Source organism: Salmo salar, chromosome ssa20 (genome assembly GCF_905237065.1).
Source record: "Salmo salar chromosome ssa20, Ssal_v3.1, whole genome shotgun sequence".
NCBI lineage: Eukaryota > Metazoa > Chordata > Actinopteri > Salmoniformes > Salmonidae > Salmo > Salmo salar.
The window spans coordinates 82,121,920-82,137,387 of record NC_059461.1 but is presented as its reverse complement, the minus strand read 5'-3'; the positions used below and the strand labels follow the sequence as shown (position 1 = coordinate 82,137,387).

At 43.2% G+C, this 15,468-nt stretch overlaps 1 protein-coding gene across 1 annotated transcript; it reads left to right on the top strand.

Moving 5' to 3' along the window:
- Nucleotides 1-5,957: 5,957 nt before the first annotated feature.
- On the top strand, nucleotides 5,958-10,691 carry LOC106581341 (paired mesoderm homeobox protein 2A). Its single transcript, XM_014163340.2, has 3 exons — nucleotides 5,958-6,602; nucleotides 8,247-8,434; nucleotides 8,708-10,691. The coding sequence occupies exons 1-3, from the start codon at nucleotides 6,380-6,382 to the stop codon at nucleotides 9,191-9,193; spliced, it is 897 nt and encodes a 298-aa protein (XP_014018815.1). The 5' UTR covers nucleotides 5,958-6,379; the 3' UTR covers nucleotides 9,194-10,691.
- The last annotated feature ends 4,777 nt before the right edge of the window (nucleotides 10,692-15,468 follow it).

Sequence of the window (15,468 nt, the reverse complement as noted above, 5' to 3'; positions counted from 1 at the left end):
CAGATCCTAAACACTTGGTTTTGCAGTGTGATGAATTGCTTTACATGATTTGTCCCTCTGAGTAAAGGCTGCATCACATCCCGGCCGTGATCGGGAGTCCCATAGGGCAGCGCACAATTGGCCCAGCGTCGTCCGGGTTTGGCTGGAGTAGACCTTCATTGTAAATAAGAATTTGTTCTTAGCTGACTTGCCTAGTTAATTAAAGGTTACATTTAATCATGTTAAAAATTAAAAGGCACGTTAGCTGCCAAGAGGGTCTGCTCGTGGTTCAACCCCATGTCTAGTGACATTAATGATTATGAGCCTTTAGCCTCAATTTTAGAGACCAAAGTTTTCATTACTGAATTTGAATTAATCGAATCTCCTTATTGTGTATATAGCCTATGAAAGGACATTTCTGTCAGTAAATTGATGGATGGCAATGAACTTTTTGTTCCATAGGTCCTGCATAGGCCTAAGCCATTAGGCTATACAGTATATATAGTTCAGGCTACAGCTGATGTCTGCTTTTAAACTCCCTAAAAAGTGCCATTATTGGTGACATTGCTGAACTGCTCCTCGCAACAGTAGTCAGGGTCCTGTGGGCCGTCTATTGTGTGGCGGTCCAGTCTCTCGGGTTCAAAGGTGAGTTTGCTGTTAAAGTTAAAACTGTTTCCAAAGTTAAATGTCCGTCGCTTGTTTTCCATTGCGGCGCAAAAGAACAGCGACCTTCACTGGAGAGTTTAAACGTTAAAACTTAATCCCTTCAAAGAGCCAAAGCGGCCTTGCGGCGTGTTTGTCTCAGGACCCGTTAATCCGGGCTAATACCCTCGAGCCGGGGGCCTGAGTGGCCGCACGAGGTTTAAATTTGGACTTTTAAATTCATGGGCGATTTAACGGAAACTGTAACGGTGGCCTTTCGCATTCATGGCGTCTGAGTCAACAGAGGCGGCAACAATAGCCACAAGAGGCTCTTCACGACCCTGGAGTGACAGGGAGAGGGATCCGAGTCAGAGAATATTCTAATGCTTTCCCCAAATTGCCACATTCCTACTCCCAAATGTGTCTTAACTTCTCATAGGCCTAGATTCCCTGCTGAAGCACATGGGTCGTGTAGGCTAGATAGTTCATATTTGGTGGTCCCATGTAGACTAATAAATCTGTATTTTTGACTAGCAATCAAACATTTCTTATTTTAACGAAAATGGGGCATGTCTCCTACAGGCTAATTTAACTCCCGTTAGTTTTGGTTTCGCTTTCCCCATCCCTCTGATGGTAATCGTTTCCGATGGTCCTCCGATTAGAGCGGGGGTTGTCTCCTGACCGGTACCGTGGACGGGGCGGTAAGACCGATAGCCGGTGAATGCAGATTGGGCTAATGAAGCTGGTGGGTGAGGGGGTAGAGGGAAGATTGATGAGACTGGGGGATACTGGTGCCGCTGTGATGGATAGATGGAGAGAAGGGAGATGGATGGAGAGATGGAGAGAGAGGAGACTGAGGGGAGAATTAGTGATCAGTAAAGGATGGGATAGATATGTACCGGGTTCAGAGAAAGGCCGTGCGGGGGGCCGAGACGGTATCTGTCCCGGGGCATGCGGTAGTGGTATGGAACGCGCAGGGGTGTCAATCAAAAAAAGAGTCTAACCGATCCATCACAGGAGCAGAATCCTGAACAGTCCCAAAGAAGGTGATTAGAATCTCGTGATAAAGCTGGCATGTCTTCTATCTGATCTATCATGGAGTCATGGTAGCCGAACCAATACGGCTATTTTCAGTTCTGTTGTTGAAGCCAGACATATTACAGGCGATAGGCCCTAATTCATTCTTTCTATAGACGTTTGATATAGGCCTACACAGTTCCTTTTTTTCATTAATTACCAGGCAAATTAACGGCCAAATAGCCAATTGGTAAATTTGTCATTTAGTGTCATCAACTCACAAATAATAGAATACCTATCTAATATATGATGAATATAATATATTATGAATATAATATATTACAATAGAGTATTGTTCATTGTGTGATTTTTGTATTCATTTGGCTTCACTCTTATATTAACATCATTAAAATGATAAATAATCAAGAGCATTTTACTTCAACTGAATATCAGGTTATACAGAAAGATCATGTGCAAGGCTGTTGTCAATGGATTTGGTGCTGAAACGCTGAGGCTACCAAACCCATTTTCAACACAACGGAAAAACAGAAGCAGAAGAACTAAGCCTACTCCAATTAACTATAAAGTCAATAATTCATATTTTTATTACAGAGTTGGTATCGAACGTAAGCCATTGTAAGTATTATAAGTATAACCCAACTGATGCATTGCACATAACCCATATTCCAAAACAATTTTTGAAGGAAAATTCGTTGGCTACTTTTAGTCAGTGCATGTAGTCTAGCCTATACATGCAATTATATTTATATTTATAATTATATTTATAATTATATTTATATTTCCTCTGTTTGAATTGAAGTGTATAGGCCTACATCTGTCAGGATACCGTTTGGTGTAGCCTATTTAGAGCTGTCTATAATGGTCATTTCAAATAATGATATGATTGTTGAAGGTTAGATCTATAAGTTATGAAGAATGGGCTGTAAATGAACCTGTAAAATGGTCAATGGTTTATCCAATTAAAAGAAGTAGGCTACACTCGTAGAAAAAAAGGTTCTGGATAGAACCAAAAAGGGTTCTATGCTTGCTGCATATATGGCACCCTTAAAGTGTAGGGTTCTTTGATCAGAACCAGGGGTTCTTCTTCATTGAACTAAAATTGGTTCCATATAGAACCCTTGGCTTTAATATAGGGTTCTATATGGAACCAATTTTGATTCTATATAGAACCTTTAGGGGTGCCATATTTGAAGCAAGTATAGAACCCTTTTTGTCACTATCCAGAATTTTTTTTTCTAAGAGTGTAGCCAATAAATGTAAATAAGTTTAAAACCATAATTTTGATTTCATGGACTGCAATCCTTGCATCCATCGTATGAATTGGAGAGTGGTTATTTCACCAGCCCCATCCAAGTCTAGCGAAATCAGGTGGCCTGAGGGGGACCGGCCAGTGGTCTGTCACATTCACCTGCTTTATTTTAACCTTTATTTGCAGCATTTTATTGACCCAGACACGGTGCTGAAACGGCCTATGAAACAGCAGGTAGAACGCTATAGTGTGGACGGGCGGCTGCCATGCACCTGTTGTTGTAAAAACTCAGATGAAAGTGTGTGTCGCTTCAACACGTTTTGTATTTATTTCCTTTCCTCTGTGAAGGTATTAGGCCTGTAACGTGAGTGCACCGTATACATTTTGGGGATAGAGCTAGTGCGTGCATATGATTTACAAGGTGATGGATGAGGGACGGTGGCGCGATGGGGTACCGTCGGCGCACCAGCCATTCAATCCCGAATTACCTAAATGCACCGTGACGCCCCGCTCGAGGCGGCCCGTGTCTAACCGGGTTAGAGTCAGAGCGTGCGACAGTTCTATGACTAGTGGTGCCAGGTCGGTGGTGGAAAAGAGGAGAGAGAGAGGGGGGCAAGTACGTGGGCCCCGGTTATGATTCTGGGTCCGGCTCGTGCGCGCCCCAAGGACCGTAAAACCCTTTGTTGAGCTCTTGGAATAGGAGAGCAAATCGAATCATTGGAACCTGTGCACCCAAAATACCTGCAAAATGACAGACACATAGAATACAGATCAATCCGAAATGATGCTTCAGAAAATATCACAATCACACACCAGTTAGCCATATGTGGAAATATGTATCGGACATTTTGTTTAGATAATTCGTTTACATAGTTGATTAACTGGAGTAAACTGATTAAGCTGAAACAGCACGCGGTGGCATACAGTGTTGAAACAACAACTTGTTATATTGCATTGAAGTTGACAATATTTTTTTGAATGGAAAGTTAGTGGTAGCCTTTAGAGCAGTTTAACGTAACAACACCGGTATTGAGAGGATATTGATAGATGTTGAAGGGAAAGTGAGTAAGCTATTAGCCTATAGGTATAACATTTATTGAAATGTAGGCATATTTGTACTTTTTATTTAACCTGCAAGTTATGAGCCTTTAGGTTTACAATAACCACCCGAGCATAAATCAAAACACAGCAACAAAACCAGCCCCATGTACAACACAAAACAAGTCAACGTGTGCCCATAGGCCTTTAGGTCTATCGACATGCATAATATACATATTAATGGGGACAACGGTGAGATGAGACATACAAGAGACTAAACATGAGTTCAAGAGTCCATGAAAATGACCATAATTAAAGGGGAATGGAAACACTAGGATTTATAACTCCAGCTAACTGTAACTGTAAATCGCCATATTGGATTCACTTCCTAAAGTGTTTCCATTCCCCTTTAAGCTTTGAAAAGCAGAGACAGAAACGAAAATGAACTGATGACTATTGTGACTGCATGTTATTATTATAATATAACCAGATACTTATTGTATTGTATATTATTTTATATGCCTACAAGATTGCGTTGTTGTTGTTTTATAATTAAGCATTAAGGCCCAAGGGGCTGTGGCATTTGTCCATTATACCACGGCTAAGGGCTGTTCTTATGCAGGACGCAGACACAGCCCTTAGCCGTGGTATATTGACCATATATCACAAACCCCCGAGGTGCCTTATTGCTATTATAAACTGGTTACCAGTATAATTAGAGCAGTTCAAATAAATGCTTTGTCATACCCGTGGAATCTGATATACCACGGCTTAGCCAATCAGAATTAAAACCACACAGTTTATAATGTATAATTGATATCGTTGATAAATATGAACGAGCATTCTCTCCCGGTGCTCCCCGTCCTTCTAACGCAAGACAACTCCCTGCATGGGAACCGGGCTTGACCGCGCGCCCTGGCTGGCTCCACGGTTCAGACAACATACATTTTCTAGAAATTGACCGACGTTATTGATGTTGTTGGAGACTTATTGTGCGCGGAGAATCCCCAGTCCTGACACAACAAGATGCGATTCAATGGGATATAAACATGGCAGGGCGGTGTGTTGTAATGGCATTAGACAGGCCACTGGTCAAGCGGTGATAATACGAGAAGAGCCCTCTGTGGCTATCGAGAGACGCTCTTTTACATATAAAACCGTATTATATTGTTACACACACACACACACACACACACACACACACACACACACACACACACACACACACACACACACACACACACACACACACACACACACACACACACACACACACACACACAGGGCCAGTGGCCACACACCCATAATCAATTTAGCACGCGTGTAAAACGGTTAATTTAGCAACACAAGCTCCAAGGGTTTGTATGATATATAGAGGCTATTTTCCTCTAACGAAAAACCTCTTAATTTCACAAACTGTTGAATTACAGACCTATAGATAGTAGAGAGAATAATCGTGGTTATGTATGCATCTGATAATTCATGTATTTAATAAAGTTTAATCGATTTCGTGCTCACTTCCATTTCAGGCCGGAATGTGAGGAGACGCAGACATTGTGTTATAACCACCCTTGGCATTATAAGCTTATGGCCCAAGAGGCGCGTGCCAGTGTGTTTCATATCACGTTGGATGCCACTGAACAATAACTTTAAACCAATTTATGGGGAGTCAATGCGTTTATGAAATCTTTCCATGGGATCCACAGATTGAAACGCGTTTAGTTTGGTTCTATAGTCAGACACTCTGAGGTGACACATAAGCCCCATACATAGGCTATCACTCTTACGCTGAGAGAAAGGCGACATCTCGAACAACATCAAATCAAATATTTAATTCCAGAAATCAGAATCATATCAGGAGTTTCTCTTGCATAAAGACGTCTGGCTGAGGGGGTTAACTTCGCGCGCATTAGTAATGCATGAGTAGTGGGAGGGGGCTGGCGGTGCGCGATGCCCCCCAATAGACTCTCGAGACATTGTCATGGAAAGAGACCACCGCCTCGCTATTGTCTCGCGGACTGCCAAGTTTATTATAAACACTGCGCGAGCTGGCCGGTGCGCTGTCATACGGAGCGCAAAGCGAGGTGGTCAGGCAGGGAGCGAGAGAGAAGCTGATGTGGATGGAAGAGGCCGCTACTGATACTGAGAGAGAAAAGAAATAAAGAGATTTCAGGAATATTGCTGTCAAGGAAGAGAGAAACACGTGAAGAAATAAATATATAGTCAAAGAACACCCTGCTTTGACTGAAAACAAGAAAACCAAATTGGAGAGAGGGACCGCTAACTCGGGGACCTAAAGCTGGTCCTAGGCGAAATTAGAAAAACTGAACTCATTCTGTGGTGTTTTTCCAGCTTCAACTTTTTAAATCCTCTCGAATCCTGAGAAGTACATTTCATCAAGCGCTCGCCCAGAGTTGTCGTTCTCGCGTCTCCATGTATAAAATGGATTACTCCTACCTGAACTCATATGACTCGTGCATGGCGGCCATGGAGGCATCGGCCTACGCGGACTTCAGCTCCTGCAGCCAGGCCAGCTCGTTCCAGTACAACCCGATCCGGACCGGGTTCGGTGCCAACCCGGGCTGCGCGCCCCTCAGCACCGCGAACTGCACACTGGGGTCCCTGCGCGAGCACCAGCCCACACCCTATTCCACAGGTAAGAGCGCGCAGAGGGCATGGGCGGGAAATCAGGCATGCAGGACTTTCTCACTACAATGTTTCACCTCCAGCTGCAAATGTCTGGGGATGTTCACTATAGTTAAAGCGTCTGGTTTTTATTTGAAATACGTGCGTAAAATGTCATAAAAAAAAAAACTTGATTATGCCAACTAGGCTAATCGAAGAAGGTAAGACATTTGATTTGATTAATGAAAAACAAATCAATCGAAATGATAAATATTCTGTTTCATATTCTCATACCTCTTAATTTTGAGGGTCGCTCAAATCTAACCTCTCGTTTCATGTTCGTTGGTATGGAGTAATTCAATCAGTGTAAAATTCGTTAGAGGGCAAATATATCTGTATTATCAACTAATCAAATGTGTCATTTGTTTAGTCAATTTATTTTATTAAATCCATAATTTTATATTTGTATATTTCGTTATGATTCGACTGCGCAATTCAAATGTTTGTTTTTTGCTACATTGCCATACATTTCCATTTTTATGATTTATGTCATTATGGTTGAACATGCAAATGTATTTATTTATTAAACATTTTGCAGGATGAAATCTCTTGAGTTGCACCATCTCGTTTTCAAGTGTCAAAAAAACCCGAAACAAACAAACAATAGCCTACTTAGTAACAATAATAATATGTCAACTACTGTCTTATAATAATAACAATTCAATAATAATAATAAACCAAAACGTACATTAACAGCATAAGAAAGTTGTTTTACAACTACTAATAGTGCTACAACTAATAAAAACGTCCTTTTTGTCAACAAATGGTTGAATAGTGCAGGCTATGCCACCTTATTCGAAAAGCGTACACCTGCTGCTGCGCCAAAAACGTGATTATTTCACTGCTTATATCCAGACCAAGCGAATTACCACACACTTTTTGGATGAGTTAATATTTACATTTTTATTTTATTTTATTGCAGCTCCAATGAAGACACACTGACAGAACGTCACGTGCGTTATGCGCTCTCGCTCGCTCTCTCTCTGGGAAAAACCAATGATTTATTCCAGAATATCTGTCTCTAATGAAAAGTATTAAAGTATTAATTTGAATACTTTTAAAATCAATTTGAATGAAACTGGTTGGTGGTTAGTCTATCACAACATTTTATTTAATGCCCTTGTTGATAGCCTATCAAATTCTGTTATTCCATATTTAGCTTAGGCAAATTTGATCAAATGACAAATGATGTAGGTTAGTTCATGGTATAATTACAGCTAGGTAATTCCATAAATATAATCAGATATGTTTTTACTTTTGGACTATTTCCCTATCATTGCCATAGACTAAAGCAGAAGAGAAACACCAATAAAATGAATTCAGAATAATACATTATATCAATATGGGAACCACGATATTCACCTATCCTACTTGTAGACTAAATACCCTTAGTTGGATTGATCAAGTCCATTAAAAACTTTTATTCTCCAGGGGGAAAAATCGTCAAGCTATAGCCTATAACCTACCAGATCAGACAAAATCAACTCCGTAACATAGTCTATCGAAAAACGCCTAAAATAAAATAGTTTAGGATTTACAACACATCCATTTTGTTCTGTTACCATACTTAATTCAAATAATGAATTGGTTTTATTGTGATTGGTTGACTCCGCAGTTCCATATAAGTTCTTCTCGGACCCTTCCGGTTTGAACGAGAAGCGGAAGCAGCGGCGCATAAGGACTACCTTCACGAGCTCACAGCTGAAGGAGCTGGAGCGCGTGTTCGCAGAGACCCACTACCCCGACATCTACACGCGCGAGGAGCTTGCACTCAAGATCGACCTTACTGAGGCGCGGGTACAGGTGAGTCCAGTGGTCTGATGACAAACACGAATTCACAATATATATATTTTTTTAAATCATAAACGTATGGGTCTACACCGTCATGCATTTTTTTTTAGAGATGCAACCAATTATTGTAAAAATTATTGCAATCTACCAAATTGTAATCTGTGCATCCTTCATGTGAGTTTTATTCTATAGAAATACTATGTGTTGTTATTTTGTTGTCGTTTTCCTCTGGTTGTATGTTTAGACTTTTCAATGAGACTAAACTATATCGTCTGTCTGTGTCAGGTATGGTTCCAGAACCGGCGGGCTAAGTTCCGTAAGGTGGAGCGTGCGGCCAACTCTAAATCTGGTAACGGGACCGGGGGCCCAGGAGGGAACAATGGCTGTACCGGGGGTAAAAAGGGCGAGCCCAGATCTTCCTCGGATGACGACGAATCAAAAGAGTCCACCTGCAGTCCCACCCCTGACAGCACCGCCTCGCTGCCCGGCTCAGCCAATGGGAACATGGGTAGCCCCGCCAGCCTCAGCCCCAGCCCCGCCCCTGCTAACAGTGGCTACGCTAACACCTCCAGCTCCCCCATTCTGCAGGGGCTCAAACCCCCTGGCTGGCCCAGCCTAGGCCCCACTAACCCAGGAATGGCCCAACCCACAGCCCATGCTCCAGAGCTGCTGAAGGCGTGGCAGCCAGCAGACAGTATGACAGGGCCTTTCGCTGGCGTGCTCTCCTCCTTCCACCGGAAACCCAATGCTCTCAAGACTAACCTGTACTAGAGACAATGAACAGAGATCTCTAGTATAACTACTGTATATCTATACAGACTATCTGTACTAGAGACAATGAACAGAGATGTCTAGTATAACTACTGTATATCTATACAGACTATCTGTACTAGAGACAATGAACAGAGATCTCTAGTATAACTACTGTATATCTATACAGACTATCTGTACTAGAGACAATGAACAGAGATCTCTAGTATAACTACTGTATATCTATACAGACTATCTGTACTAGAGACAATGAACAGAGATCTCTAGTATAACTACTGTATATCTATACAGAATATCTGTACTAGAGACAATGAACAGAGATCTCTAGTATAACTACTGTATATCTATACAGAATATCTGTACTAGAGACAATGAACAGAGATCTCTAGTATAACTACTGTATATCTATACAGAATATCTGTACTAGAGACAATGAACAGAGATCTCTAGTATAACTACTGTATATCTATACAGACTATCTGTACTAGAGACAATGAACAGAGATCTCTAGTATAACTACTGTATATCTATACAGAATATCTGTACTAGAGACAATGAACAGAGATGTCTAGTATAACTACTGTATATCTATACAGACTATCTGTACTAGAGACAATGAACAGAGATCTCTAGTATAACTACTGTATATCTATACAGACTATCTGTACTAGAGACAATGAACAGAGATCTCTAGTATAACTACTGTATATCTATATTCTCCTTCCCCCTCTATCTACTGCCCCCCTGGAGCAGGACTACCCCTTTCATTTATTACCCCCATCACTCCATGTGGCAGTTGTAGTTTGTGAATGTGTGAGTGTTTATGTTGAAGTGTGTGTAACATGCATCTCGTACGGGGAGTGTGTGTGTGTGTTTCTGTATGTGTGTGTGTGTGTGTATGTGTGTGTATGTGTGTGTGTGTGTGTGTCAGATGTTCTGTATGTTCTCACTCCAACAAAGCTACACATACTCCCCCCCAACACACACACTATACACAGTACGAAAGGCCTTAGCAGACATTGTGGTGCACTTAGTAACACTAGCTCCTAGCCCCTGTACCCCCTGATTAGTATGTGAATATGGCAGGGTGAAGGTAAACAGTCAGTCTCCCTGGGGAGACTCAGGGGACAAAACCCAAACTGTTACCAGCAAGCACAACTTCCTTTATATCCCTGGCAGAGAGAGGGGACCCCCAAATCCAATTATCCCCCTGAAGGCCAGACCAGACCCCCGCTCACATCCTCACTACACCCCACGCCAGTGTACCCCGACACAACTCCTACTGTCAGACAACCCCCCGCCACCCCGATCCCCGTTTCCCTGACTACCAGCTCAAACATCTCACATATACGTATTCCTTTACCCTTCACATAGCAACGCTCCCTCCCTGACTGACTGGCTGGCTGGCTGGCTGGCTGACTAGCTGGCTGATTGGCTGGCTGGCTGACTAGCTGACTGACTAGCTGGCTGACTGGCTGGCTGACTAGCTGACTGACTAGCTGGCTGACTGGCTGGCTGGCTGACTAGCTGGCTGATTGGCTGGCTGACTGGCTGGCTGACTAGCTGGCTGACTGGCTGGCTGACTAGCTGACTGACTAGCTGGCTGACTGACTGGCTGGCTGATTGGCTGGCTGACTAGCTGGCTGACTGGCTGGCTGGCTGACTAGCTGGCTGACTGGCTGGCTGACTAGCTGGCTGACTAGCTGGCTGACTAGCTGACTGACTGGCTGGCTGACTGGCTGGCTGACTAGCTGGCTGACTGACTGGCTGGCTGACTAGCTGGCTGATTGGCTGGCTGACTAGCTGGCTGACTAGCTGGCTGACTGGCTGGCTGGCTGGCTGGCTGACTGGCTGGCTGACTGGCTGGCTGACTAGCTGGCTGACTGACTGGCTGGCTGACTAGCTGGCTGATTGGCTGGCTGACTAGCTGGCTGGCTGGCTGACTGGCTGGCTGACTGGCTGGCTGACTGACTGGCTGACTAGCTGACTGACTGGGGGAAGGTGGGGGCAGAGGTATAAGATGTTTTGGGATTCAGGTGAGCATTGTTGTACTTCCTCTGACCTCAGCTTGAACACTAGTGGACCAGTGGTTGACCGTTATTATTGCATAAAACACGTCACTCTAATGGTCTGTGACACTCGTCCCCGTGTCCGTTACTATAGAGACGGCACTCAAGACAACTATACTGGAGAACAGTTATTTATTGATGAGAAAATAATGGAATAACAATAAACATGTTTTCGTGACCAAAAGCAGTATGTCTTTTGAAATAGACAGATATCAAAATGTTGTAATTGAACATGATTTGTAAATAGTAATATAAATATGAGTCCTAGTCTAGAGTGTTTTTTCCACATTGCTTTGAGGTGTTGTTCACTACAGAGCATGTCTCAGCTCATCGGTCACATCCTGTCTACATAAGGGCAAAGGGAAGGCTTATAGCAACTGTGTGAAGGGTTATGAAGGTTGTGTGAAGGGTTATAGCACTACTGTAATATTCTGTCAAATAAATCTAAAAGCATTGCTCAAACTAACAAGATGTGGTTTTGTGTGTGTCCCTGGCTCTGAGCATTGTGGGGATGCTAAGGGATCATATCACTCTTCCCTGCACTCACATTTCTTCCTCTTCTTTTCAAATAATCTCTCTCTTGGTCTCACTCTCTCACACACACACAAAAGGGAGTCACAGTGGCCAGCTATTCTCAGCACCAATGAGGGAAAGTGTAAAAATATACCCTATCCCAGTTTCAAAACTGAAGCTTCAGAAGTCAGCGATGGTGAAATCAGTCCTCATAGTCAGCTGGAGAAGAGACAACAGAACAAGATGTCATCACCACTGAGAACTTCAGTTAGTTTAGTCCTTCTGTTTTAATAACGTGCTGTAAGATAGTGTATGATGTGTGTTATGGTAAACAATAAAGGTCATTTCTCCTTCCTGTCTATTTGAATCATATTGTTCTTCCTTGTCCTCTCATAGCTTTTTCCATCAGAAACACATACAACCTTCAAATGTAGTCAGTTATACTGCCAAGAGAAAAACAGCGTTGACGGGTTAAATATTAGCTTAACAAGAAATCAATGGTTACACGGTTACACAAAGAAAAAGACTGGAGCTCGATAACACTGACAATCTTTACAGATTGTATAGAGTATAGGAGAAAGCACTGTAGGATAAGACCCTAGGGAATGGGGTATAGAGAAAGCACTGTAGGATAAGACCCTAGGGAATGGGAAGGGTATAGGAGAAAGCACTGTAGGATAAGACCCTAGGGAATGGGAAGGGGTATAGAGAAAGCCCTGTAGGATAAGACCCTAGGGAATGGGAAGGGGTATAGGAGAAAGCCCTGTAGGATAAGACCCTAGGGAATGGGGTATAGGAGAAAGCACTGTAGGATAAGACCCTAGGGAATGGGAAGGGGTATAGGAGAAAGCACTGTAGGATAAGACCCTAGGGAATGGGGTATAGGAGAAAGCCCTGTAGGATAAGACCCTAGGGAATGGGAAGGGGTATAGGAGAAAGCACTGTAGGATAAGACCCTAGGGAATGGGAAGGGGTATAGGAGAAAGCACTGTAGGATAAGACCCTAGGGAATGGGAAGGGGTATAGGAGAAAGCACTGTAGGATAAGACCCTAGGGAATGGGAAGGGGTATAGGAGAAAGCCCTGTAGGATAAGACCCTAGGGAATGGGAAGGGGTATAGGAGAAAGCCCTGTAGGATAAGACCCTAGGGAATGGGAAGGGGTATAGGAGAAAGCCCTGTAGGATAAGACCCTAGGGAATGGGAAGGGGTATAGGAGAAAGCACTGTAGGATAAGACCCTAGGGAATGGGGTATAGGAGAAAGCCCTGTAGGATAAGACCCTAGGGAATGGGAAGGGGTATAGGAGAAAGCACTGTAGGATAAGACCCTAGGGAATGGGAAGGGGTATAGGAGAAAGCACTGTAGGATAAGACCCTAGGGAATGGGAAGGGGTATAGGAGAAAGCACTGTAGGATAAGACCCTAGGGAATGGGAAGGGGTATAGGAGAAAGCACTGTAGGATAAGACCCTAGGGAATGGGAAGGGGTATAGGAGAAAGCACTGTAGGATAAGACCCTAGGGAATGGGAAGGGGTATAGGAGAAAGCACTGTAGGATAAGACCCTAGGGAATGGGAAGGGGTATAGGAGAAAGCACTGTAGGATAAGACCCTAGGGAATGGGAAGGGGTATAGGAGAAAGCACTGTAGGATAAGACCCTAGGGAATGGGGTATAGGAGAAAGCACTGTAGGATAAGACCCTAGGGAATGGGGTATAGAAGAAAGCACTGTAGGATAAGACCCTAGGGAATGGGAAGGGGTATAGGAGAAAGCCCTGTAGGATAAGACCCTAGGGAATGGGAAGGGGTATAGGAGAAAGCACTGTAGGATAAGACCCTAGGGAATGGGGTATAGGAGAAAGCCCTGTAGGATAAGACCCTAGGGAATGGGAAGGGGTATAGGAGAAAGCCCTGTAGGATAAGACCCTAGGGAATGGGAAGGGGTATAGGAGAAAGCACTGTAGGATAAGACCCTAGGGAATGGGAAGGGGTATAGGAGAAAGCACTGTAGGATAAGACCCTAGGGAATGGGGTATAGGAGAAAGCACTGTAGGATAAGACCCTAGGGAATGGGGTATAGGAGAAAGCCCTGTAGGATAAGACCCTAGGGAATGGGAAGGGGTATAGGAGAAAGCACTGTAGGATAAGACCCTAGGGAATGGGAAGGGGTATAGGAGAAAGCACTGTAGGATAAGACCCTAGGGAATGGGGTATAGGAGAAAGCCCTGTAGGATAAGACCCTAGGGAATGGGAAGGGGTATAGGAGAAAGCACTGTAGGATAAGACCCTAGGGAATGGGGTATAGGAGAAAGCACTGTAGGATAAGACCCTAGGGAATGGGGTATAGGAGAAAGCACTGTAGGATAAGACCCTAGGGAATGGGGTATAGGAGAAAGCACTGTAGGATAATGCCCTAGGGAATGGGGTATAGGAGAAAGCACTGTAGGATAAGACCCTAGGGAATGGGGTATAGGAGAAAGCACTGTAGGATAAGGTGCTAGGAAATGCCAACTCACTCACTCACTCACTCACTCACTCACTCACTCACTCACTCACTCACTCACTCACTCACTCACTCACTCACTCACTCACTCACCTCACTCACCCACCCACCATTGCACCTTGTACCAAATGGTGGGTTGGACATCACTTTATATGTGCAGAAAGCTACATTTGCATGTGTTCATCTACAAAGCCCTTTTGGGTAAACTCCCTCTTTACCTCTAGTCTGGCCTCCTTCATCACCAGCAGTTACCATACCCGGTCTGTTAGGTGGTTGCTACTTAACGACCCCAGGACATTTACAGTATTAGGCAAGACTGCCTTCTTGTCTTGTGCACCAGAGGCATGGAATAGCCTACAGTCCATGCTTAATCTAGATATGTTAGTCAGTGGTAAAGTACTTAAGTAAAACTATTTTAAAGTACTACTTAAGTCGTTTCTTTGGGTATCTACACTTGACTATTTATATTTTTGAAAACTTTTTACTTCACTACATTTCTAAAGAAAATGTACATTTTACTCCATACATTTTCCCTGATACCCAAGTTACTAGTTACATTTTGAATGCTTAGCAGGACAGGAACATGGTCCAATTCACGCATTTATCAAGACAACATCCCGGGTCATCCCTACGGTCTCTGATCAAGCGGACTCACTAAACACAAATGCTTCGTTTGCAAATTTTGTCTGAGTGTTGGAGTGTGCCCCTGGCTATCTGCAAATTAACAAAACCAACAAATTGTGCAGTTTGGTTAGTATAAGCAATTTGAAATAATTCATAATTTTACTTTTAAAACTTAAGTATATTTTTTGGAAATTCTATTTACTTTTGATAATTAAGTATATTTAAAAGCAAATACTTTTAGACTTTTACTCAAGTAGTATTTTACTGTGTGACTTTCACTTTTACTTGAGTCATTTTCTTTTACCTTCATTTAACTAGGCAAGTAAGTTAAGAACAAATTCTTATTTACAATGACGGCCTACCCCGGCCAAACCCTAATCCGGACGACACTGGGCCAATTGTGTGCCGCCCTATGGGACTCCCAATCACGGCCGCTTGTGATACAGCCTGGAATCGAACCAGGGTCTGTAGTGACGCCTTTAGCACTGAGATGCAGAGCCTTCGACCACTGCGCCACTTTAGAGTGCTGGAGCCATTTTCTATTAAGGTATCTTTACATTTACTCAAGT